Source organism: Marmota flaviventris, chromosome X (assembly GCF_047511675.1).
Source record: "Marmota flaviventris isolate mMarFla1 chromosome X, mMarFla1.hap1, whole genome shotgun sequence".
NCBI classification, from domain to species: Eukaryota; Metazoa; Chordata; class Mammalia; order Rodentia; family Sciuridae; genus Marmota; species Marmota flaviventris.
In genome coordinates this window covers 41,297,153-41,323,142 of record NC_092518.1, presented here as the reverse complement: position 1 = coordinate 41,323,142, position 25,990 = coordinate 41,297,153, and the positions used below count along the sequence as shown (strand labels likewise).

The 25,990-nt window shown below is 38.0% G+C and overlaps 1 protein-coding gene across 1 annotated transcript in view; it reads left to right on the top strand.

Annotated features, from left to right (window-relative positions):
- The first annotated feature begins 3,694 nt into the window (after positions 1–3,694).
- Positions 3,695–25,990, top strand: part of LOC139703288 (G2/mitotic-specific cyclin-B3-like) — a 47,948-nt gene continuing 25,652 nt past the window's right edge. Inside the window, exons 1-4 of the mRNA XM_071606524.1 lie at positions 3,695–3,765; positions 8,201–8,312; positions 10,696–10,782; positions 16,517–16,647. Of these exons, the coding sequence (XP_071462625.1) occupies positions 8,217–8,312; positions 10,696–10,782; positions 16,517–16,647 (314 nt within the window). The 5' untranslated portion in view covers positions 3,695–3,765; positions 8,201–8,216. The remainder of the gene's footprint in view (positions 3,766–8,200; positions 8,313–10,695; positions 10,783–16,516; positions 16,648–25,990) is intronic.

Below are 25,990 nucleotides of genomic sequence, written 5' to 3'. Positions count from 1 at the left end.
AGGGTCTTGCTGAGTTACTGAGGCTGACCTTGATCTTGCCGTTCTCCTGCATTAGCCTCCCAAGTGGCTGGGATTATAGATGTGTGCTACTTTGCCTGGCATTATTTTATATTTTGTCTAGTATTTCCAAGGTTTCATTTTCCCATTTAAGTTTTGTATCCATCTGGAATATATTTTCATGTCAAAGTGAAATAGATAATAATAGATTTTATCTTTATTTTTATTTATTTATTTATTTATTTATTTATTTATTTATTTATTATTATGTTGAGGATCGAACCCAGGGCCTCATTCGGGGCAGGTGCTCTATCACTGAGCTACAACTCCAGCCCTAATCGATTTTTTTTTTAAATCAGATTTTGGTATAGGGATATACGGAAGAAGAGAAAGGGAAGTTTATAAGAATGTTGTATACCTGGAAAGAGGGAGATACTGGAAAATGGTGGAGTCAAGTGGCTGTCTCCTCTTTTCTCAGTGTTCTTTTTGGATGCTACATAAAGGAAAGGTTAAGGCAACTGGAGGTGTGAAGGCTGAGGGAAAAATAAATTTAAAAAGTTGTGGAAAATCACCACTTTTACTCAGTAACATTTTTGTTTTTATAAAAAGCTAGGAAGTAATAGGAAAATGAAATTACTTTTTTGGTGATTTTTGTATTGCTTTTGGTTGCTGGATGAACCTTTCCCTCTCTTGACTAGAGAAGAAGACTTATAGTGAATTTATATTAAACTTGCTTTGCCTTTATAGTGCATCCCATTGGAACACTGGTCCACAGTTTTGAGGCACATATTTACTTAGTTTACAAAATTTTCCAAGTATATATTAAGGATGAAGGTATAGGGGTCATGGTTATTATGTGTTTGGTCTCTGGAATAAGACAGCTTGTTTTTAAATCCTAAACCAATCACTTACTGGCTGTGTGATCTTGGGCAAGTTACTAAACTTTTCTGTGCTTCATGTTCTTCATCTACAAAATAGGGATATTAATACCTCATAGAATTGCTCAGTGTATTAGAATAGTGTTAAGAATAAAATTAGCAACTCATTAGTGCTAATCATTGGCACAATACATATGGTCTGTGCCATTTTGGACTTTGCATTCTTGAGTGAGGAGATAGATTTAAAAATATAAATAAAAGTAATGATTACTCTAAAAAAGTTAAGGGACTGAGATAGAGTATCACAACACAGTGGGAGGAGAATCTTCTTTTAGATAACATGGTCAGGGAAGGCATCTCTGAAGAGGGAATGTTTAAAGCTGAGAGTAGAACCTTGAGAAAAAGCTAGTGGTTTTAAAAATGGAGGGGCTGGGGTTGTATCTCAGTGGTAGAGTGCTCGTCTAGCATGTGTGAGGCCCTGGGTTCAATCCTAAGCACCACATAAAAATAAATAAGTAAAATGAAGATATCGTGTCCAGTTACAACTAAAAAATAAATATTAAAAAAATTTTAAAAAAATAATAAAATAAAAAATGGAGAGAAAATATTCCAGGCAGGAGGAACATCATATGCAAAGAGCCCAAGGAGAGGGAGTTTGGTATACTAAAAACTTTGAAAGAAGATCATTATAACCAAAGTGGAGTGAAATGAGAAAGGAAGTGTTATGAGATGAGGTTCATGTAGTAGGGAGGAACCTTGTAGACCAGGAGAAGGAGTTTGGGTTTTAAGTTCTGTGGGAAGCCACACAGAAGTAAAGGAGGGACATGGAACTATTTTTCTTTTTCTCAAAAGTTGCTCTTGTTATTACGTTGCTTTTGTATTAGAGAAACACAGAGAGCAGTTGGGAGGTTGTTGACAGACAAATGAGAGACTCAGTGGTAATGGAGATGGAAAGAAATAGATGGGTATAAGATGTATTTTGAGGTAGAATCAACTGGACTTGGTGAAGGATTTATGAATAGGAGTGTAAGGGGATGGAAACAAGTTTGAGTTGAAGTCAATAGGTTTTTTTTTTTTTTTTTTGCTTTTCTTATATTATTTAATACAGTCTTCATTTTATTTTTAAAAAATTTTTCCCTTTTTTAAATTTTTAATTTTTTATTAGTGTTTTATGGTTATACACAGTAGTTGGTTCATTTCAAGAGACTCATACATGCATGGAAATGTATTTCAGTTGCTGGTCCCCTCTTTCCCTGCTGCCCTCCCCCTCCTTCTCCTTCCTCTACAAGATTTCCTTTCGCTTATCTATTAATTTTTATTTGAATGGTTCTTTATGACTGAGTAGCAGTTTTTGATGTGGTATCAATTTTTGAAATAGGGACGTTGGGGGAAGGATTAGGTTTGGGGAGAGGATTGATAATTATGAGTTCTAATGTGAACATGTGGTGTTTGAAGTTTCTCTTACATGTCCAAGTGGAGATGTGGAATAGTCATTGGATTTGTGAGCCTGAAGTTTAGGGCCAACTTTTAGATGCTGTTTTAAGTCATGGATCTCAATGAGATAACCCAGGGAGATTTTTAAAAAGAAGAGGGCCTGGGATGCTATGAATATCTTTAATGTGGATGCTATAAGAGATTAAAAAGAGAATGGGCTAATAATAAAGTTAGGGATGTAGTTCAGTGGTAGAGTGCCTGCTACATATGCAGGAAATCCTAGATTTTATCCCTAGCATCTACACTTTCTTTTTGCCTCCACAGAGGAAGGGCAGCATTATAAATTCTGCAAGTCTTTTGTCAGTGAAAGGAAAGGGAGGAACCAGGAGACAGATGAGGGAGAAACGAAAGACCATTATAACCAGACCAGGCAGAGATTCACACAAGAGCTTATTTGTCAGAGCTCACAAATAAAGGTCATCTTTCCATAGATGGAGAGAGGCCCCGAAATGTTCTGTCAGCTTCTGTCGGGTAGGAGTAGGGGTTGTAGCTGTGGCGCTATGGGATAGGCTCTGGGGGTGCTAGCTCAAATGTTAAATCAATACCCTATAGTCTGTTCCTCATATAATCTTCTAGTTCCTGGCACAAAGTAGGTGCTCATTAAATATTTTTTAAACAACTAAATTAATGTATAAATTTAAAAAAAAAAAAAGAATATCTGGGTTATAGTAGCTGCCCTGCCACAATGCAGCTTTGTGATATCGGGCAGTTAACAAGCTACAATTTTATCATATGTAAATTGGCAACTTAAAAAGTACCTATCTTTTCTGAACAGAATTTAAAGCAATAAAATGTTTACAGCAATTACCACAGAGCTACTCCTGAATTAATCTTAACTTCATTAGCTCCCTGCACTTGGAGTGTCCGTTTATAAAATAGGGGCAATAACTTCTGACTTGCTTCTTTTATAAGGCCATTTCTGAAGCCTGCAGGAGTTAATGTTTGACTCTGTAAGGGGTTATTAATATTCATATTTTAGTTTGTTTGAAACGACACCATCTGGCTGCTCTCCTCTCGCCTTCCTCGGAGAGGATTATTTAAATGTAAACGTGTCTTTGGTGAAACCCATTACTCCCCGCCTGCAAGCCTAGCTGGACTGACTAATTACACTGGAAACCACACCCCAACACGAAGTCCTTTAGCTCCGGAGTTCCATTGAAAAATACTCGGCCCCCACCCGTTCCTTGCTAGTGGGAGGGAGCATCTTAGCTGTGCACGCTGATTGGCCCCCTGCTGGCCAATCACAACTGTGCTTCCTCCTTGGGCTACAGTTTTCAAAATCTGTGGGCCAATTGGAAAGAGCACAGGCCAGGCTGAGATGGACTTGTGCCGGTAAGACACGGACCTCTGTATATTTCCCTCGCCTCTCCTGTTCTGTCCTCAGTCGCGGTGTGAGGTAGGCACCTTTGGGATTGTACTGCCAGCTGGAGTGTCTGACTTTGTCTCCTGACTCCTGCCGGTGGATCCTTGGGCGTCACTCCACCCCCTTGTTACATGTGCTGGGATATGCAGCGTCCCAGCAACAAAAAGTCTCCTCCCATCACTCAGCAGTCTGAAAAACTACTACAAGGTTGGGCAAGGAGTGTGGACAAGGGGGTAAGATGACAAAGCAAGGGAGTCTGGGTCCCAGCTTTTAGATGGAGTGACCAGTATACATGCCTGAACCAGAGTACTTTTTACAAAACATCTTTCACAAGTGAAAGTGTGCAGGATCAATTTCATTTCACAAGTGCTTGTGGGATCAGATGCATTTTTAACTTGGAGAATATTACTTTAAGGATGTCTTTTAAACTACAGGTTGAAGGACATGAAGAGAGGATAGAAACATGCCCTCTCTGTTATACCTTTTATTTCCACTGGCTCTTTTCTATCCTGTCTCCAACACACTTAAGTTCTGGCTTGCCTGCCCACCCCCTGCCCCTTCCACTAAGGTCCATTTAGAATTCTAGAACGTCTGAGGTGGACCCTTAAACCATTACCTCTTAAACTTTAAGTAGTATGCAGATCACCTGGGCATATTGTTAATTTGGGATTTGGAAGGTTTAGCTTGGGGCCTGAGGTTTTAAATTTTAAATTGCTGACAGGTTCCCAGGTGATGCTAATGTTGCTCATCCATTGACCACACTTTGAATATGGAAGAAGCTCTGGTCCCATTGCCTGATTTTATTAGGTGAGGAAATTGAGGCCCACGTTGCCCAGTGCCACCCAGCTAGAACTAGACCCTATGCATCCTTCCTAGCCCAGTGCTCTTTTCAGCTGACTTTTTTTTTTAAACTGGGGAGGGGTGGCCTAACCACAGAGCCATATCCCCAGCCCTTTTTATTTTTTATTTTGTGACAGGTTCTTGCTAAGTTGCTGAGGCTGGCTTTGAACTTGTGATCCTCCTGCCTCAGCCTCAAAGCTGCTGGGATTATAGGTGTGCACCTCTGCACTTGGCCTTTCAGCTGTTTTCATTGAAACCTTGCTGTGTTCTCTCTCCAGTGCCTTGCTGTATGTAACCTGCCTTTACATGTAAAATGAAGCTGCTACTCCTTCCTTGAGACTATTTTGCTCAACTTCACTGCTGCCTTGTGTAGGTTTCAGCACCAGCCCTAGGATGCCCAACACTGTCTCTAACAATTATCAGTGTGTATATAGGGGAGATGGAAAGTCTGAAAAGGGGAAAGGATTCTAATTTTCTTGACCAAGTAAAGCTCAGGATTATGTTTGTGGTGCAAGTGGAAAATGTCCTTTTATAAAAGAATGTTTTTGGTGGTATTAGTCCTCCCCTCCTCCTCTCTTTACCCTTAATGGCAGGGAAGTTAGTTTATAGGTCATTGTATTTATCTTCAAGTTATTAGAGTTCAGGACAATGAATGTAGCATTTGACCATTATCTGAATATCCTTATTTTCTCTGAGGTTCAGTCTGTAATATCAGCTGAGGTTTTTCTAGCCTGTTGATTCCAGATTTATTCTTTCCCCTGGAAAGATAAAGGTTTCAGAGCATGAGTTTTTGGTCATCCATAAAAAAAATGTATAAGGCATGAATAATAATCGTGGTTTTCATAAAGTGTAGTTAAGCGTGGGTGCACCCAATTTTGCTTTATTGTTGCTTGGCTGAGTTTTGAGGGATGAGATGGAAAATAGATTTGGATCCAAGGCAATAGGAGAGTAAGATGCTCTATTTATTACATACCTACCATGTGTGCTTTGTAATACAGATTTATATTTGATCTGTATGCCTCCTCTTTAAGTGGTATTATAGTTGTCTTGCAAATGAGGAATCAGAGATGTTAAGTTAGCTGATGTAGAAGTTATATTGCTCAGACTCCAAAACCTGTGCCAGTTTTACTTCCCATCACTACAGCCTTTAGCTTTTTTGGAATGTTTTTAATGTGATCTGAGAGACTTCATGGTATTTTACAAAGAGCCCTAGAAGGAGCTGAATAATTTATACTGCTTAATAGTTTGTCTTGGGTAATAAGCCACGTAACTTATCTGGGGCTATAAAGTGGAGAGTTGTACCTGCTCTGCTTAATCTCATTGTTTTATTATGTTTAACTGAAATAAAATGTCAAGGTATACTTGTGTTGGCCTTTCCTCACCTACAAAATATTTAATATTCTCCATCCAAAGCAAAACCCAAATCAGCCTTCATCCTTTCTTAGGTTTCCTCCCAAGCTATAGTCTTAACTGCTTCCTTTCTTTTTTAAATTTTTTTTTAACTACATGACAGCAGTGGAATGCATTACAATTCTTATTACACATATAGGACATAATTTTTCATATCTCTGTATATAAAGTATGTTCACGCCAATTTATGCCTTTATACATGTACAATTGGTGTTACAATTCTTAATTGTACAAGAATTGTTACAATTCTTAATTCTTAAGAATTGGTGTTACAATTCTTAATACACATATATACCACAAGTTTTCTATCTCTGTATATAAAGTATGTTGACACCCAATTCAAGTCTTCATACATGTACTTTGTATAAAGATGTCCATCACATTCCACCATCCTTGCTAATCCCTTGCCCCCTCCCTTCCCCTCCCACCCCTCTTCCCTATCTAGAATTCATCTATTCCTCCCATGCTCTCCCTCCCTACCCCACTATGAGTTAACCTCTTTATATCAGAGAAAACATTTGGCATTTGTTTTTTGCGGGGATTAGCTGACTTCACTTATTAACTGCTTCCTTTCTTAACTAGCTTGGCCCTCACCTAGCATATCAATTTCATTCTAACCAGGCCCCAACATATTCTTTCTTTTCCTATTTTTTTAAGGTACCGAGGATTGAATTCAGGTCTTGCACATGTTGGGCAGGTGTTCTACCACTGAGCTACAATCCCTAAGTCCCCCTCCCCTAACATACTCTTTATATTCAGTACTCTGAGACAAGTGAGATGTCACTGAACTCTGCATATTCAACAGCTCTGCTGGGCTTGAGCTTTTTTTGCCTGGAAGTCTACTTGGGAACCTCTTTGTCATTTAAGTCCAGATCAACTGTTATCTCCTCCATGAAGCCTTCCCCATCTCCTGACTTTCCATTACCTATTTATAGTACTGTGTTTGTTCAGGCTGCCATGACAAAATGCACAGACTGAACAGCTTCAACAATAAACATATCAACTAATCACCTCCTACAGGTCCCATCTAATACCATCAAATGGGGGGTGGTTAGAATATCAATATGAATTTTTTGGAGGGGGCAGACAAGCATTCAGTCCATAAGAAGTAACTGCCTTTATTAAATCATTTGCTACATTTTTATGCTAATGTTAAGAGTTGTGCATGTAAATACCTCAAGGGTAAATTGCACAATTTATTTCTGTTTGCATCTCTTTCCTAAAGCTACTGTTACATAGTGGTAAGTTTGTTGCATTGCCTTTGGGGGTCTTTCTTAGGAAAGTTTATTTTTTGTTAAATGAACTTGGAAATTGAATGTGGGTGGAATTGCAAGGACATTTGTATCTAAGCAGAAATGGTCTCTTGTGTATCCAAACAATGATTGCTTTTAATAATAATGTATTTACTTGTTTCTCTCTCTCTCTCTCTCTCTCTCTCTCTCTCTCTCTCTCTCTCTCTCATTATTGAGGACTCACAAACTAAAAGAACCTTTAAGGAGATAAAGTGGGGTCTCATACTGAGATGGGAAAAGGACTCTCCTCTGGGTTATAATGACTGTTAAATTCTTATGAGAAATGATTTTCAATAATTTCACTTCTTTTGCTATCTCATCTTTTGAATTTTTTTTCCTACCAGGTGTCTAGGATTGGATAAGAGTTTCTTCTGATTAAATGCAGCCTCTGAATACTGTCTGCTCTGTCATGCATAATGTGTGTGGACATCGGCTTGACTTCTCTATTAACTGTTGTGGCCAGGACCCCATGACTTATTAAAGAACATTAAATCTATCAGCTTATCTCCAGACCATATGAGCTACTTTGGACTTGATTGTTTTCAACTCAAAACTCTCATATAATTTATTCCCAGTATTTATAAGCCTGTATGATGGGCGAAGTCATAGGCTGAGTGCCTCCAGAGGATGGGAGACATTATGCTGGGCTTTTTATATAGAGTATCTCATTTAATTTGAACAACGCTTTAGAGGTAGATATGCATATTTTCATTTTATAGATGAGGTCAGTGAAACCCAGGGAGTTTTAAGTAGCTTACCCAAGCTTAATTGTGATCGAACCAAGATTTAATCCCAGATCTAAGCAACTTCAAAGTATGTTTTCTCCTCGCGATGCTATAGAGAGACTGAGTTTTTTAAAGAGTTTCCAGAGAATTCTGTGATGTTTCTGGTGAATGGTGATTTAAAGAATCCCTTTCTGATTACAGCCCTGTCTTGTACAAGATGCCACTGCCACTACTACGACAAAGCTCCAAACCTGAAACAAAGAAATTTCAGTCTGGCAAAATTGTGCCCTGTGATCATGACCTCTCCAACAAGGTTAGAACAAGTCATTTTTTTTCTCACATAGTCTTTGTATTAGCTCAGTACTATTTTTACCCCAAATCTTTTAGAATATTTCTGATTAATCTGAGAAAGTGGTGAGGGTTGGAAGCCCTTAAAAGTTGGATAATACCAGCAAGTTAGAACCTGGGGAGAAAGTTCTTTCTCATAAATATATGATTCACATGAAGGCCTCACTCCACAATTTTCAAAACCAAACAATATTCATTTCTCATTAGTGAAGTTGTCTATACTCTTTCTCTGAGAAGTTCTAAGCAACTTGCCAGGAGGCTGTACATCCTGGAAAGAGTATGAAGATTATATCAGCAAATGTGTTACCATGCTTTTTATAGAAACAGGTTGAGCATCACATTTGAAGAATGTGGGTACAGTTTAACTCTGATGTTTTGACATTTAAGATAGTCTGACATTGTTATTCTGACCCTGATATGTTCTATGTTCATCATCACATATATTTTAATCAGAATTATATTGACACTGATGAACTGTCATCAAGAGAATATTTCCTAGAGCAAACATAATTAGGCCAATTTAATTTTCTTGATTGATTTCTCTCAGTGCACATAAACATTTGCTAATCATTTTCACTTTTCTTATTAAAATGATTTTCACAGAGGGTTCAGTTTTATTCCATGTAAATTTATCAGGAAAGATTGGTTATATTGGTCAAGATTTTGTCTATATCCATTTTTCTTATAGGATATCTGCCATTTTAAGTTTCTTTTGTGGCAGTTATTTCTCCAAACCAAACTTTCTTGGAGCACATTTTTGCAAATCTAAGTTCTATTAGGCTCAGTTTCTACTGTTGTACTGATTATTTCTACCAGTAATACTAAGTAGGAATTGGATAATAGCCTGACATTTTATTTCTCATCTAATTTGTGAGAAAATAATATTTAGTTTTTTTGCTAATAATTTCTACTAAGATTATTTATCATGAATAAGATAAAAGACTAATACTTTACTTATTTCTCAGCTTAATCAGTTAGAAAACAAAAGTAATTTTTCTCAGATCTTCAAGGAATGTTACATTGTGCTGGAATAGTTTGTTGTATCATGAATCCAATTCTTTAAATTTCTGATCACTTACTATGCCATGTACTGATGGTTACTGGCATACCTGGAGAACAGAGCAAATGAGTCAGATCCTAGGGTCCTGTTTCACATTGTAAGAACTGTCTCATATAGGTAGAAGGTAGGGTTGTTCTCAGAGTTTCATAAAGGAAATCTAAGACCTAGGAGACATTAACTAAACAAAAGCTGTTAAGGAATAGAAGAGCCCTGTAGTATGGCTTGCCCTGACTTCTTGCATAGATACCTAGGAAGAAAACTCCCTCTGCTCTAGAATAGTCACTCTTCTTCTTCTCCCTTATATTCACTAACAATTATTAAAGATTAATCTGATTAACCAAACTCTTCTTAAAATTATAAATCTTTCCATGTGAGGTTTATAATCATATTGGACAGCATACTTTTTTTGTGGTGCTGGGGATTGAACCCAAGGCCTTGTACATGTGAGGCAAACACTCTACCAACTGAGCTATATCCCCAGCCCCAACAGCATATTTTTATAGGACTGGGGATGTGGCTCAGTGGTCAAGTGCCCCTGAATTCAATTCCTGATAACCCCCCAAATGCTATTTATGTTCATTTATAGTTTATATAAATATTTTTGATGGTGCTGGGGATTGAACGTATGCACGCTAGGAAAACACCCTACCATTGAGCTACACCCCCAGCCCTTTATACAAACTTAAAAAAAACTGTATTCTCTTTTTTTGATCCTTAAGTACTTAGTCAAGTAGGTTATCATTCTAATTTTACTGATAAGAAAATTGAGGCTCAGAGATTAAGTGATTTGTCTATGGTCAGCAGTTAGTAAAGAGCTGATTCTGAATCAGGATTTAGGTATGTACACTATTATCCTTATTAGAAATGTCTTAGATCAGCTACTTTAACATAAATATTTGTTAGATTATTGAACTAAGTTACCAGGAAGCACCAATATTAAAGCAACGACTAGGAGTGGTGGTGGTTAATCTTGGATAGGATATCCATAATTATGAAAAGAGTAAGAGGAAAAATGAGCTTCATCAAGCTATTTCCTCATTCTGAGAGTTACTCTGAAGGTTACCTTGTCTCTTCACAGTCTTGTCTCCATCATCAGTGACAGTTATCTTCTGGGATTCTACTAGCATCTCTGAGGACTGAAATTTTCTTTTGCTGTAGTTTATGCAGCTTATCATATGTATCCCTAGTTACTTGGAAATTCTGGAGTTTTTCTAAGCCTTGAAGATGACCCATAGTCCCTGAAGAGACTGTTCATAATTGGATATGTCATTTACCTCTTCTTTTTCAGAAGGGGGAGAATCACCAAGCAAAAATATCTCCATTTTCACCTCAGGGGATGGTCAAAAAGAGATCAGCTTTTGAAGATCTTACCAATGTGAGTATACTAGTTCAATTCTTTGCTGTGATTTTTGCACAAGCCTTATATAACCTCTTCCTTGAAGGATCTTTCCAGTTACTAGACACTGACCCTCTTTGGAATGGTAAGAGCGGGTTTTATTTGGAATCAATGACCTAATTTCACAAACTGCAGGGGCTCTTCTACTGATACAAACCATTTGGGTCAATTGGTAGGATTCTCTGGGCGTGGCAGATAGTGTGATTAGCAGATATGAAATTGTGGATCACTATGAAAACAATGGGATATTGTGTTTTCCTCAGGTCCAGAGGTGGCTCAGCTGTCTTCCTAGGCTCTGGAGATAAGTATTTTGGTGTAATCATTGTATTCTATGGTAGTATTTATCGATTCAAGCACTATGGATATTTTGGGCAGGACAATTTTTTTTTATTGTTTAGGCTGGACCTCAACCAGCGTATCTGTCTCCCAGATATTATATTCCAGCATCATCCCAGTCATAGTGACAATCAAAAATACCTCCTGAATCCACAGAACCATTGAGAACCAAAGTTCAAAGATCTGGTCTTCAACTATGAAAATCTAGAATCTCAATTTTGATTTGAATTCTTGAGTATACCTCCAAGTCACCTACCTTCTGGTATTATTAAGGTACCAGCAAAAATAATGATTAATAGACTATTGTTAGTTGAATATAAAATCAGGACAAATGATAGTCTTTGGTCATAGAAAATAGTAATAACTGATGCCTACTGAATGCTTACTATGTGCTTATTAGGCAATAATTTAAGTACTTTTTTCCTATATCCACTTACTTAAATATAACTCTATGAGGTAGATACTGTAATTATCTCTATTTTACAGATGAGGACTTTATCATTATTGACATTGAAGTCTATTTCATCCAGGCTATAGAGAAACCTGGTGAACTATTCTTGCCTCTTATAATAGAGTGCTTCTATGGCTGCCAAAATACCTGTATCTACCAGGTGATGCTTTAACTCACTGGGCAAGACAGGATAAGCTTTAGCAAGGTTCTTTTCTTTGGATCCCTGCTATTTAGAATCAGTGTGATCACCTTTCTACTAATGCAGTGTCTTTTCTCTGCAGATTTCAGCATGTATGTTAGCTTTCTGTGTAATTTCAGATTTGCTATCAGTTGGTAGAAAGAGCTCCCTTACATACATATACCTATAATTTAGGTTCTTTCATGGCTTATTTAACCACACATCTAGAAACTTGATTGAAATAAGGTAGCCACAGATGCAGTCCATCTTTTTTGTAACTTTCGTTTACCTGCAGAGCCCATGGAGGAATGCAGTGGAACTGTCCAAGGTGTCTTTGTCCATTTAGGCTACTATAACAAAATACCTTAAGCTGGGTAACCTGTTGTTTATACAACAAAAATTTATTGCTCACAGTTTTAGAGACTGGGAAATCCAAACTCAGGGTGCTGGTGAATTTGTTATCTGATAAAGTATTCATTTTTCATGATCGATGTTTTCTAGCTCTGTCCTCACAAGCCAGTGGGGAAATCAAGCTTCTTTAGGCCTCTTTTATAAGGATACTAGTCCCATTCATGAGAGCTCTCCTCTCATGACTTAATCACTGCCCAAAAGGCCCCATCTCCTAATATTACCACATTGGGGATTAGGTTTCAACATATGAGTTGAGGTGCAGGCACAGCTATTCAGATCATAGTAGTCTCAAAGCATGTGAGAGACCAACATTCTTGCCAAGTCTCAGTCCTTTTTCCCATGACGTTTATTTCACCATTCAGAAATAACAGACACAAACGAATTGTACCAATAATAGGAAATCCATGTAGATATGCAGGACTTCCTTATAGGGGGCAGAAAGTGGGGAACAAGGCATCCCAAAGCAGCATCTCTGCCTGTAGCTTTCCAGAAGCTCAGTAAGCCCATTTCTCTTCTATCATGTGCCACCACACCTGGCTAAAGTTCTAAAGATTGTTTTGGTCACCTTGAATGATCTTTGGTGCTTTCCACAGAAAGTTCCACCAATATAATGTACCTAAGCTATTCCTAGGGTCTAGAGTCTACAGATGTCTGAACTTATCAATTTTAGGTTTGAGGGCTGTGAGTTTTAGGGATTCCCTATCTGGTAATTTGCTTCTTCCTTTCAATAGTACTAGATTTCCATGTCCCTATCTCTGTCATCTTTTCAACATTTGCTATAGTCAGGTCCTTGCCTGACAACTAGAATTGATCTGTTTTGATTCTTTAATAAACTGAGTTTTTCTTTCCATCTCCTTTATCATTTTTAGCATGGGAAGAATTTTTGATACGTTAGAACTGGTGCTAAGCTAGTAGACAAGGAGATGGGGCCTATATCTATAAACCATTTGCCTAAATGGTTTTGTGACAATAGGATTTTCATCTCTATTCTCTCGTTTCATATTATGAAGAAGTATAGGTAAAGGTCCCCTTAAGCTTAGGTCTGAAAGTAACAATGCTTTGAATCTGCACATATGGCAGATAGAAGGGTTCCACCTTGGGGGTTAGGGTCTCCACCTCTCTTCTGCCAAAAATGCACCTACTATCCCATTCTGAATCTTGATTGCACATATGAGTACTTTGGAAAACTCTAGGTGAAATTAAATGAAAACTCCCCTCTTCAAAAAAAGAGCAGTCCTCATTTTGTATTTGTCAGTGGGAAATGAAGCCAGAGGTGGATAACCTGAGGTATTAAGAAAGAATTTCCTACTGATTTGTAGTTGCTTATTATGATCTAATCATACAGAGGCACTCTTTTTTTCTACTGTTCATTTGGAAATAAATTTAAATTTACAGTGTTGTAGAAATAAAAAAATAGTGCAACAAACATCCCTATACATTACCCTATACACTCTAGGACTTCCTTGTAGGAGGCAGAGTGGGGAACAAGGCCCTTTATCCCTAATGACTTAAGTCTTTATTTCCTAAGAATAGGTAAATTGTCTTATACAACCACAGAACAGTTATCAATTCATATTGATAAATTTATATTCATATTGAATAGCACTATAGTTATACATTTACATGATACAGCACTTTTATGTAATCAGTCATCCATATTCCAGTTTTGTCAGTTGGCCTATAAATATCCTTGATGACATTTTCCCCCTCCAGTAAAGGATCCAGTCTAGGATCACATATTACATTACTTTGTGTTTTTAGCCTCTTATCTGGGACATTTCCATAGCCTTGTTCTTTAATAATATTACCACTTATGAAAGATACAGTCACACCCAACTCCCCTCTTCAAAAAAAGAGCAGTCCTCATTTTGTATTTGTCAGATTATTTTTCTTGTGATTAGATTGATGTTATACATTGTTGGCTAAAATGTTGTGCAGGTGATGTACTGTCCTCGTAGAATCACATCTTAAGCACATGCTGCCTATTGGCCTTTCATTGGTAATGTTATTTATTTACTTATTTATTTATTTTTGTGGTATTGGGAATTGGACCCAGGGGTGCTCTACCAATTGAGCTACATCCCAAGCCCCCTTTTTTTATTTGAGATAGGGTCTTTCTACATTGCTGAGGTTGGCCTCAAACTTGTAATTCCCCTGCCTTATACTTCCGGGTAGCTGCAATTCTAGGCATGTGCTACTGTGACCAGCTGCTAATGTTATTTTGATCACCTGGTTAAGCTGTTGCCTGATTTCTCCCCTGCATAATTATTGTTTATTTTTTTCCTCTTGCAACTAATAAGTAGTCTGTAGGACATATTCTTAAGAGCTTGCAAATAATCTGCTCTTCATCAAAATGTCCCCTAGGTGGGACACCATCCTTGATGATTTCTGCCTAAATTAATCTTTATTATGATTTTTCTTACTCCAGCACTCACTCCTCATTTACCAGTCTTTCCCTGGCATTCTGCTACAAGCTTGAGCCTTCCCTTCTCCCCTGTAATTATTGGTGTGGGCTCATCAATTCCTGTTGTTTTCAGTGGTTCATTGTTCACTATACTTTATTTTAGTGCTCAAATTGTTTTAGATTTTTCCAGTAGGAGTCCTTGCAATTTTATTACTCTGTCCTTGTGACATGCTTTCAATATTTTTTGAGCATTTTCTTTCTAACATAAACAAGATGTTCCAAGCTCATCTTACTCCAACTCTGTCCCCAGCCCTATGGCAAACCATTTCTCCAAAGAGTTCTGGTTTCTCTCAATGGAAGTGGTATTAGATACCAAGGTCTCAGTACTACGTGTGTTACTGGGATATTTGCTTTTTCTGCTCTTCCAGAAGACAGAGGTAAGAAATTTCTGTACACATGTTATGGTTTGGATATATGGTGTCCCCTAAAAGCTCATTGTGAGACAATGCAAGGAAGTTTATAGGTAAAATGATTGAGTCATGAGAGCTTTAACTTAATCAGTGCATTAATCTACTGATATGGATTAATTGGGCTGTAACTATAGGCAAGAAAGGTGTTGGTAGAGGAGGTAGGTCACTGGGGGCATGCCTTTGGGGGTTATAGTTTGTCCCTGGTGAGCAGAGCTTTCTATCTGCTTCCTGATTGTCATGTCCTGAGCTGCTCTTCTCTTCCACACCTTTCTGCCATGATGTTCTGCTTTACCTTGGGCCCAGAGTAACACAGTCAAACTTTTGTGGAACTGAGGAGACCTCTGAAAATATGGGCCGTAAATTAACTTTTCCTTCTGTTTGTTATTCTTGTCAGGTCTTTTGGTCACAGAGGTGAAAAAACTGAAATAACACACAAACCCACAAATAAGTGTATTTAAGCACATGTATAGCTATATATATATACAGATATACGACCAATATACAGACACATACTTACTTTGAGAATTCATGAATTTTCACAACTCTAATTCTAATACACAGATTTTTGTATTCCCTGATTCATATTTGTATATTCCTTCTTTTACAGTAACCTGAGTTTCTAAGAATATCAACATGTTTAATCAATACTGTAATATAACCAAGAGTTTCAACATTATTTCATTTATACCTCTGTAATAAAGATAGCCCACTGAAAAGTTTCAGATTTATTTGTTATATCCATTCTCCACAAACCATCCTGACTGAGAATATATACTTTGAGGGTATATAGTTGAATTGTTTTTTTCTTGACTTTGATTTTCTCTTCCTTTTTCCTTTAATGTGATTATAGTATTTATTCAAATTAAGTTCATTTATTTCATTTCAAAACTGTAATTTTTAAGTTTATTTTTCCTGACATTATTCGTAATTCCATAATTTTTCATATTGTTTAATAGAGTTTGTCAGGATTAGAGTCTGGTCAAACTCTTGTGAATCCCATGTTAAATAAACGTCACTAAATGAGACAGGATAGTTTTATCACAGGTAGTGTTGTGTTAGAGATCTATCCCCCCAAATTCGTTGGTCTTGGCATATCCAGACAGAAAAGCCATTTTTCTCCTTTGAACATCTTTTCAGGTCAAAGTAGAATGTGATATTAACAAAAATTTTTTTCAGTTATTTGCCAGTCAGTATGCCTGGCATGGTGATCAAAATTATATCTCATATTCCATGGAATAGCAGCATTTAGGGTTCTACTTAGCTAATATATACTAGTACTTTATACTGATTTTTTTTCCTGCTGGCTTCCACTGTTATCGGTTGTAAGATATTTGGATTATCACTCCTGGGAACACACAGTTGTTCAGGATGGAGATGTGGGTCCAGACTTTCTTATAAGAATCACTTATTGGGTAAGTCGTGGTTCTCTTCAATTTCTGGTCTGCTCCTCCCATTTTTTATAGGCTTCTCAAAGTCAACCTGCACAGTCCAAGAAGGAAGCCAATAAGGAGATTGTAAAAGATGTTTTCAAGAATATAAGCAAGAATAGGTGTGTTTACGGATCTGCTAAACACAAGGAGATGAAAATGAAAAGGTAAGAGGTGACTCAGATGGTATTGTTTTTGATGGTAAAGAAAAGTGTGTGACATCCTTTTGTCTTCCCTAAGAACATGTTTAGTGAGCCACAGTGGTGACTAGCACATTTACCCTGAATGCTGAAGAGTTACAGGCCACTTCTCTCTCCTCTTTCATGGTGTGTGTGCTTTTGAAAGATCCATTGTTGTTATTGAGAATTTTCCAAAAGACCTTATGTTAATCTTTTCTCTATTTTGGTAATTCAGTCTCTGTTTGAGCTGGTCTGTGCAAGGGAGTGTGGAGGCAACTTAACATTTCAAGGGACTCTCAGCATGTGACTGATAGTTCACCAGTTATCTCATCAGAAGCTTTGCCCCTTGTCACTTAAGAGGAATTACTATCTCCATGGGCCAAATCCATGTGTCTTCCAACTGTTACAGATAACTGTTTACATGCTGGACAAGCAGAGATGAGCATTGCCCATCTAAGATGGGAAAAATAATTTGCTTCTGAGAAAACTTTTCTTTGTGGTGCTGGGGATCAAACCCAGGGCCTTATGAATGCTAAGCAACACTCCAAAACTGAGCCATATCCCCAGCCCACTCTTACTGGAAAAAGACTTAGAAAGTAGAGAGTGACACCTTTCTGTATTCTCTCTTTATTCTAGTGGGAATTACTTCTTTAGAATTTCTTATTCCAATCTGCATTTGAATAGATTAGGTAAATGACTATGCAGGGCTATGCATAGGTTCCTGTGAGTAGGATATAAAGGTTGGGAGCTGAGTGTGGTGGTGCACAGCTGTAATCTAGAGACTTAAGAGGCTGAGACAGTAGAATCTCAAGTCCAAGGTCAGTCTTAGCACTTAGTGAGGGCCTAAGCAATTTAGCAAGACCCTGCCTCAAAATAAAATATAAAAAGGGCTTGGGGATATGGCTCAATGATAAAGTACACCTCTGAGTTCAATCCCTAGTACTCTACAAAAAACAAAAAAGAAAAGGTTAGGAACTCCAAAAAATTAACTTGCTGTGTGCATAGAACTCTTTGCTAATTGCCCAGCAGAAAGAAATCAAACCAGAAAATTAGCATTTATACCTACTTGGTTTCCTGCTGAAATGTAATTCTGAGGTTGGGTTTACATGTATATTTGACCTGATGCTGGCTCTTAATTGGATATTTGATTTATTTTTAGTTAATCTTTGTTGTTGGTTAGGGGTCTAACTTCATTATTTTGCATGGAGATATTTACTTTACCCAGTCTTGAGAAGATTAATCTTTTTCCTCTTGTATTGGCATACTTGTCAAAACAATTCAATATAAATATAAGGGTTTATATCTGGACTCTCAGTTTTATTCCACTGACCTATATGTCTGTCATTACCTATCATTATGCCAGTACCACACTGTCTGGATAACTGTACCTTTGTAGTACATTTTGAAATTGGGAATTGTGAATCCTGTGTTATGGCTTGGATCTGAAATGTCCCCCCAGAAGCTTGTGTGTTGAAAGCATAATTCTCAGTGCAACAAGGTTTAGAGATGGAGCTATTAGGATATGATTAGGGCTCTGATCTTATCACTAGATTAATCTATTGATAGCTGAATGGGCTATTGAATGGTAACTATAGGCAGGTGGGGTGTGGCTGGAGGAACTAGGCTGGGGGTGCAGATTTGGACTATATATGTCCTTAGCCCCTTCCTCTCTCTCTCTCCTCCCAGGCTGCCATAAGCTGAGCAGCTTTCATCTACAATGCCCTTCTTTCATGATGTTCTGCCTCACCTCATACCCAGAGTGATAGAGTCACCTAACATCAACTGAACTTCTGAAGCTGTGAACCCAAAATAAAACTTTTCCTTCTCCAAGTTGTTCTTGTCAGGTATTTTGGTCACAATGACGAAAAACTGACTAACACATCCTCCAAACCTTTTTCTTTTTAAAGATTGTTTTCACCATTCTGAGTGCCTAGCAATTCCACATAAATTTTAGGTTCAGCCTGTCAAATTCTACAAATAAGTCAGCTAGGATTCTTGTAGAAATTGCCTTATATCTGTAAATCAACTTGGCAAATACTGCCATCTTTTTTTTTTATTGTTGGTTGTTCAAAACATTACATAGTTCTTGATATATCATCTTTCACACTTTGCTTCAAGTGGGTTATGAACTCCCATTTTTAGCCCATATACAGATTGCAGAATCACATCAATTACACATCCATTGATTTACATATTGCCATACTAGTGCCTGTCGTGTTCTGCTACCTTTCCTATCCTCTACTATCCCCCCTCCCCTCCCCTCCCCTCCCCTCTTCTCTCTCTACCCCCTCTACTGACCTTCATTTCTCCCCCTTGTATTATTTTTCCCTTTCCCCTCCTTTCCTCTTGTATGTTCTTTTGTATAAGCCTGAGGGTCTCCTTCCATTTCCATGCAATTTCCCTTTTCTCTCCCTTTCCCTCCCACCTCTCATCTCTGTTTAATGTTAATCTTCTTCTCATGCTCTTCGTCCCTACTCTGTTCTTAGTTACTCTCCTTATATCAAAGAAGACATTTGGCATTTGTTTTTTAGGGATTGGCTAGCTTCACTTAGCATAATCTGCTCTAGTGCCATCCATTTCCCTGCAAATTCTATGATTTTGTCATTTTTTAATGCAGAGTAATACTCCATTGTGTATAAATGCCACACTTTTTAAATCCATTCCTCTATTGAAGGGCATCTGCGTTGGTTCCACAGTCTTGCTATTGTGAATTGAGCTGCTATGAACATCGATGTAGCAGTGTCCCTGTAGCATGCTCTCTTTAGGTCTTTAGGGAATAGACCAAGAAGGGGAATAGCTGGGTCAAATGGTGGCTCCATTCCCAGCTTTCCAAGAAATCTCCATACTTCTTTCCAAATTGGCTGCACCAATTTGCAGTCCCACCAGCAATGTACAAGTGTACCCTTTTCCCCACATCCTCGCCAGCACTTGTTGTTGTTTGACTTCCTAATGGCTGCCAATCTTACTGGAGTGAGATGGTATCTTAGGGTGGTTTTGATTTGCATTTCTCTGACTGCTAGAGATGGTGAGAATTTTTTCATGTACTTGTTGATTGATTGTATGTCCTCCTCTGAGAAGTGTCTGTTCAGGTCCTTGGCCCATTTGTTGATTGGGTTGTTTGTTATCTTACTGTCTAATTTTTGGAGTTCTTTGTATACTCTGGATATTAGGGCTCTATCTGAAGTGTGAGGAGTAAAGATTTGTTCCCAGGATGTAGGCTCTCTATTTACCTCTCTTATTGTTTCTTTAGCTGAGAAAAAACTTTTTAGTTTGAGTAAGTCCCATTTGTTGATTCTAGTTATTAACTTTTGTGCTATGGGTGTTCTATTGAGGAATTTGGAGCCCGACCCCACAGTGTGTAGATCGTAGCCAACTTTTTCTTCTATCAGACGGCGTGTCTCTGATTTGATATCAAGCTCCTTGATCCATTTTGAATTAACTTTTGTGCATGGCGAGAGAAAGGGATTCAGTTTCATTTTGTTGCATATGGATTTCCAGTTTTCCCAGCACCATTTGTTGAAGATGCTATCCTTCCTCCATTGCATGCTTTTAGCCCCTTTATCAAATATAAGATAGTTGTAGTTTTGTGGATTGGTTTCTGTGTCCTCTATTCTGTACCATTGGTCCACCTGCCTGTTTTGGTACCAGTACCATGCTGTTTTTGTTACTATTGCTCTGTAGTATAGTTTGAAGTCTGGTATCGCTATACCGCCTGATTCACACTTCCTGCTTAGCATTGTTTTTGCTATTCTGGGTCTTTTATTTTTCCATATGAATTTCATGATTGCTTTCTCTATTTCTACAAGAAATGCCATTGGGATTTTGATTGGCATTGCATTAAACCTATAGAGAACTTTTGGTAATATCGCCATTTTGATGATGTTAGTTCTGCCTATCCATGAACAGGGTATATTTTTCCATCTTCTAAGATCTTCTTCTATTTCTCTCTTTAGGGTTCTGTAGTTTTCATTGTATAAGTCTTTCACCTCTTTTGTTAGGTTGATTCCCAAGTATTTAATTTTTTTTGAAGATATTGTGAATGGAGTGGTTGTCCTCATTTCCATTTCAGAGGATTTGTCGCTGATATACAGGAATGCCTTTGATTTATGCGTGTTGATTTTATATCCTGCCACTTTGCTGAATTCATTTATTAGCTCTAATAGTTTCTTTGTAGAGCCTTTTGGGTCTGCTAGGTATAGAATCATATCATCTGCAAATAGTGATAATTTAAGTTCTTCTTTTCCTATTTTTATGCCTTTAATTTCTTTCGTCTGTCTAATTGCTCTGGCCAGCGTTTCGAGAACTATGTTGAACAGAAGTGGTGAAAGAGGGCATCCCTGTCTTGTTCCAGATTTTAGAGGGAATACCTTCAATTTTTCTCCATTCAGAATGATGCTAGCCTGAGGCTTAGCATAGATTGCTTTTACAATATTGAGGTATGTTCCTGTTATCCCTAGTTTTTCTAGAGTTTTGAACATAAAGGGATGCTGTACTTTGTCGAATGCTTTTTCCGCCTCTATCGAGATTATCATATGGTTCTTATTTTTAAGTCTATTGATGTGGTGAATAACATTTATTGATTTCCGTATATTGAACCAGCCTTGCATCCCAGGGATGAATCCTACTTGATCATGGTGCACAATGTTTTTGATATGTTTTTGTATCCGATTCGCCAGAATTTTATTGAGGATTTTTGCATCTAGGTTCATTAGAGATATTGGTCTGAAGTTTTCTTTCTTTGAAGTGTCTTTGTCTGGTTTAGGTATCAGGGTGATGTTGGCCTCGTAGAATGAATTTGGAAGTTCTCCCTCTTTTTCTATTTCCTGAAGTAGCTTGAAAAGTATTGGTGTTAGTTCCTCTTCAAAGGTTTTGTAAAATTCTGCTGTATACCCATCCGGTCCTGGGCTTTTCTTAGTTGGTAGTCTTTTGATGGTTTCTTCTATTTCCTCGATTGATATTGGTCTGTTTAGGTTGTCTGTATCCTCCTGACTCAATCTGGGCAGATCATATGACTTAAGAAATTTATCTATGCCTTCACTATCTTCTAATTTATTGGAGTATAAGGATTCAAAATAATTTTTGATTATCTTCTGTATTTCTGAAGTGTCTGTTGTGATATTGCCTTTTTCATCCCGTATGCTAGTAATTTGAGTTCTCTCTCTTCTTCTCTTCGCTAGCATCGCTAAGGGTCTGTCGATTTTGTTTATTTTTTCAAAGAACCAACTTTTAGTTTTGTCAATTTTTTCAATTGTTTCTTTTGTTTCGATTTCATTAATTTCAGCTCTGATTTTAATTATTTCTTGCCTTCTACTTCTTTTGCTGTTGTTTTGCTCTTCTTTTTCAAGGATTTTGAGATGAAGTATGAGATCATTTATTTGTTGGTTTTTTCTTTTTTTAAGGAATGAACTCCAAGCAATGAATTTTCCTCTTAGAACTGCTTTCAATGTGTCCCATAGATTCCGATATGTTGTGTCTGTGTTTTCATTAATCTCTAAGAATTTTTTAATTTCCTCCTTGATGTCTTCTATAACCCATTGATCATTCAGTAACCTATTGTTCATTCTCCAAGTGATGTATGCTTTTTCCTTCCTTCTTTTATTGTTGATTTTCAGTTTCATTCCATTATGATCAGATAGGATGCATGGTATTATCTCTACTCCTTTATATTGTCTAAGAGTTGCCCTGTGACATAATATATGATCTATTTTTGAGAAGGATCCATGTGCTGCTGAGAAAAAAGTGTAACTGCTTGATGTTGGGTGGTATATTCTATATATGTCAATTAAGTCTAGGTTATTAATTGTGTTATTGAGTTCTATAGTTTCCTTATTCAACTTTTGTTTGGAAGATCTGTCCAGTGGCGAGAGAGGTGTGTTGAAGTCTCCCATGATTATTGTATGGTGGTCTATTAGACTCTTGAACTTGAGAAGAGTTTGTTTGATGAACATAGCTGCACCATTGTTTGGGGCATATGTATTTATGATTGTTATGTCTTGTTGGTGTATGGTTCCCTTAAGCAGTATGTAGTGTCCCTCTTTATCCCTTTTGATTAACTTTGGCTTGAAATCTATTTTATTTGATATGAGTATGGACACTCCTGCTTGTTTCCGAAGTCCATATGAGTGATATGATTTTTCCCAACCTTTCACCTTCAGCCTATGTATGTCTTTTCCTATCAAATGCGTCTCCTGTAGGCAGCATATTGTTGGGTCTTGTTTTGAGATCCATTCTACTAGCCTGTGTCTCTTAATTGGTGAGTTTAAGCCATTAACATTTAGGGTTATTATTGAGATATGGGTTGTTGTTCCAGCCATATTTGTTTATTTATGTTACTAAACATGGTTTGTTTTCCTGTTTGATTATTCCCCCCCCTTTACTGTCCTACCTCCCACTGTTGGTTTTCATTGTTATTTTCCATTTCCTCTTCCTGTAATGTTTTGCCAAGGATGTTTTGAAGAGATGGTTTTCTAGCTGCATATTCTTTTAACTTTTGTTTGTCGTGGAAGGTTTTAATTTCATCTTCCATCCTGAAGCTTAATTTCGCTGGATACACAATTCTTGGTTGGAACCCATTTTCTTTCAGTGTTTGAAATATGTTATTCCAGGATCTTCTAGCTTTCAAAGTCTGTGTTGAAAGATCAGCTGTTATCCTGATTGGCTTGCCCCTAAATGTAATCTGCTTCCTTTCTCTTGTAGCTTTTAAAATTCTCTCCTTATTCTGTATGTTGGGCATCTTCATTATAATGTGTCTAGGTGTGGATCTCTTATAATTTTGCACATTCGGCGTCCTGTAGGCTTCTAGAATTTGGGATTCTGTCTCATTCTTCAAGTCTGGGAAGTTTTCTCGTATTATTTCCTTGAATAAATTGCTCATTCCTTTGGTATGGAGTTCTATACCTTCCTGTATCCCAATGACTCTTAAGTTTGGTCTCTTAATGTTATCCCATATTTCTTGGATGTTCTGCTCATGGTTTCTTAACAGTCTTGCTGAGCTGTCTATGTTCTTTTCAAGTTGAAATACTTTGTCTTCATTGTCTGATGTTCTATCTTCTAAGTGTTCTACTCTGCTGGTAGTATTCTCAATTGAGTTTTTAAGTTGGTTTATTGCTTCCTGCATTTCTAGGATTTCTGTTTGTTTGTTTTTTATAACCTCTATCTCCCTGTATAGTTGATCCTTTGCTTCCTGGATTTGTTTGTGTAATTCCTTGTCGAAGTGATCTTTCATTGTCTGATTTTGCTGTCTAATGTCTTCCTTGATACTCCAGATCATCTGAAGCATATATATCCTGAATTCTTTATCTGACATTCCATCTGCTGCAGCTGTTACCTCTTCTAAAGTTGAGTTGACCTGCATTGCTTGTAGTCCTTTCTTTCCTTGTCTTTTCATACTGCTTGCGTTTCTTTCTTCTTGGTGAAACTGTTGTGTTTTTGAAATTTTCCCCCCCCCTATATATTTATATTGCTCTTGTATAGTTGAAAAGTCTCCCTTGCAGGTGCGGGCGGGGGTTCTGCTCTGCCCCTCCTCCAATTGGTGTGAGGTATCTACCACGCCTGCGGACCCCTGGGCCTGATCCGCCGTTCTGTCGCAGGTCTGCCTACCTTGCAGGTGGGGGCGAAGGCTCTGCCCTGCCCCTCCTACCACGCCCGGGGACCGCTAGGCCTGATCTGCAGGTTGGTCGCTGGTCTGCCCACCTTGCGGGCACGGGTGTCAGTTCCGCTCCGCCCCCACTCCAATTGGGGTCACTTGACCACCACACAGGCGGGCCGCTGGGCCTGATCTGGGCGCGGGCGAAGGCTCTGCTCTGCCCCTACTCCAGTTGGGGTGAAGTGTGTACCACGCTGGCAGGCCGCTGGGCCTGATCCGCCGGTCTGTCACAGGTCTGCTTACCTTGCCGGCGCGGGCGGCGGCTCTGCCCTGCCCCTCCTACCACGCCTGCAGACCGCTGGGCCTGATCTGCAGGTTGGTCGCAGGTCTGCCTACCTTGCGGGCGCGGGCGGCGGCCCCGCTCCTCCCCTCTGGCTCGACGACAAAGCGAGAGAGACTCCAAATACTGCCATCTTAACAATTCTAAGTCTTCTAATCCATGAACATATAATGTCTTTCTATTTATCTAGATCTTTATTCCAACATTTTAAATAGTTTTCAGAGTGTAAGTTTTACATATGTTTTATTAAATTTGTTTCTAGCATTTCATTATTATTGATATTACCATAATTGGATTTTTTCCTTTAATTTCATTTTCAGACAGATCATTACAAGTATGGTGACACACAGATTATTGATTAAATTATTTATTCTAATAGTTTTGTGTGTGTGGAGGAGTTCCTTAGGCTTTTCTCTATATAAAATCATTGTCATTTGCTGACACAGACAATTTTACTTATTCATTTCCAATAGGGATGTCTTTGTGTAGAATTTTGTTGCCTCATTTATTAAAAAAAAAATTTGGAGCCAGCTATGGTGGTGCACACCTATAATCCCACTGGTTCAGAACACTGAGGCAGGAAGATTGCAAGTTCAAAGCCAGCCTCAGCAACTTGGTGAGGCCCTAAGCAACTTAGTGAGATCCTGTATCTAAATAAAAAATAAAAAGGGCTGGGAATGTAGTTCAATGGTTAAGTGCCTCTGGGTTCAATCCTGGGTATAAAAAAATGGTACTGGGAATTTAACCCAGGGGTACTTTACCAATGAAGAATATCCCTAACTCTATTTATTTATTTATATTTTGTGATAGGGTCTCTTTAAGTTGCTTAGAGTCTCATTAAAATGTTAAGGCTGGCCTTGAACTTGTGATCCTCCTATCTGACCACCAAAGTCACTGGGATTACAGGTGTGTGCCACTGCTCCCAGCTTTCTTGCCTTATTGCCCTAGTTAGAACCTTTGGTACAGTGCTGAATAAAAGAGTGTCAGAGTTGGGCCTCCTTATCTTTTTCCTCATCATGGGGGGGGGATATTGTATCACCATTAACCATGATGTTATCTTTTGTATTTTTTTGTATATGCCTTTATTAGTTTATGGAATTGCCTTCCTAATCCTAGTTTGTTGGGTGCTTTTTATTATGAAAGGCTGGGATTTTGTCATGATTTTTCTTAATGTAATGATAATGATCAAATTTTTTTTTTTAATTCCATTGGTGTATTATAGTACATGAATTGAATTTTGGATGTTAAACTAAGCTTGTATTCCTGGGTTAAGTCCTACTGGATTAAGGTTTCTTAACCCTTTATACATTGCTGGGTTTGACTTGTTAGTATTTTGTTGTGGATTTCTACATCTCTAGTCATAAGAGGTATTGATCTTTAGTTTTCTTGTGATATCTGTGTGGTTT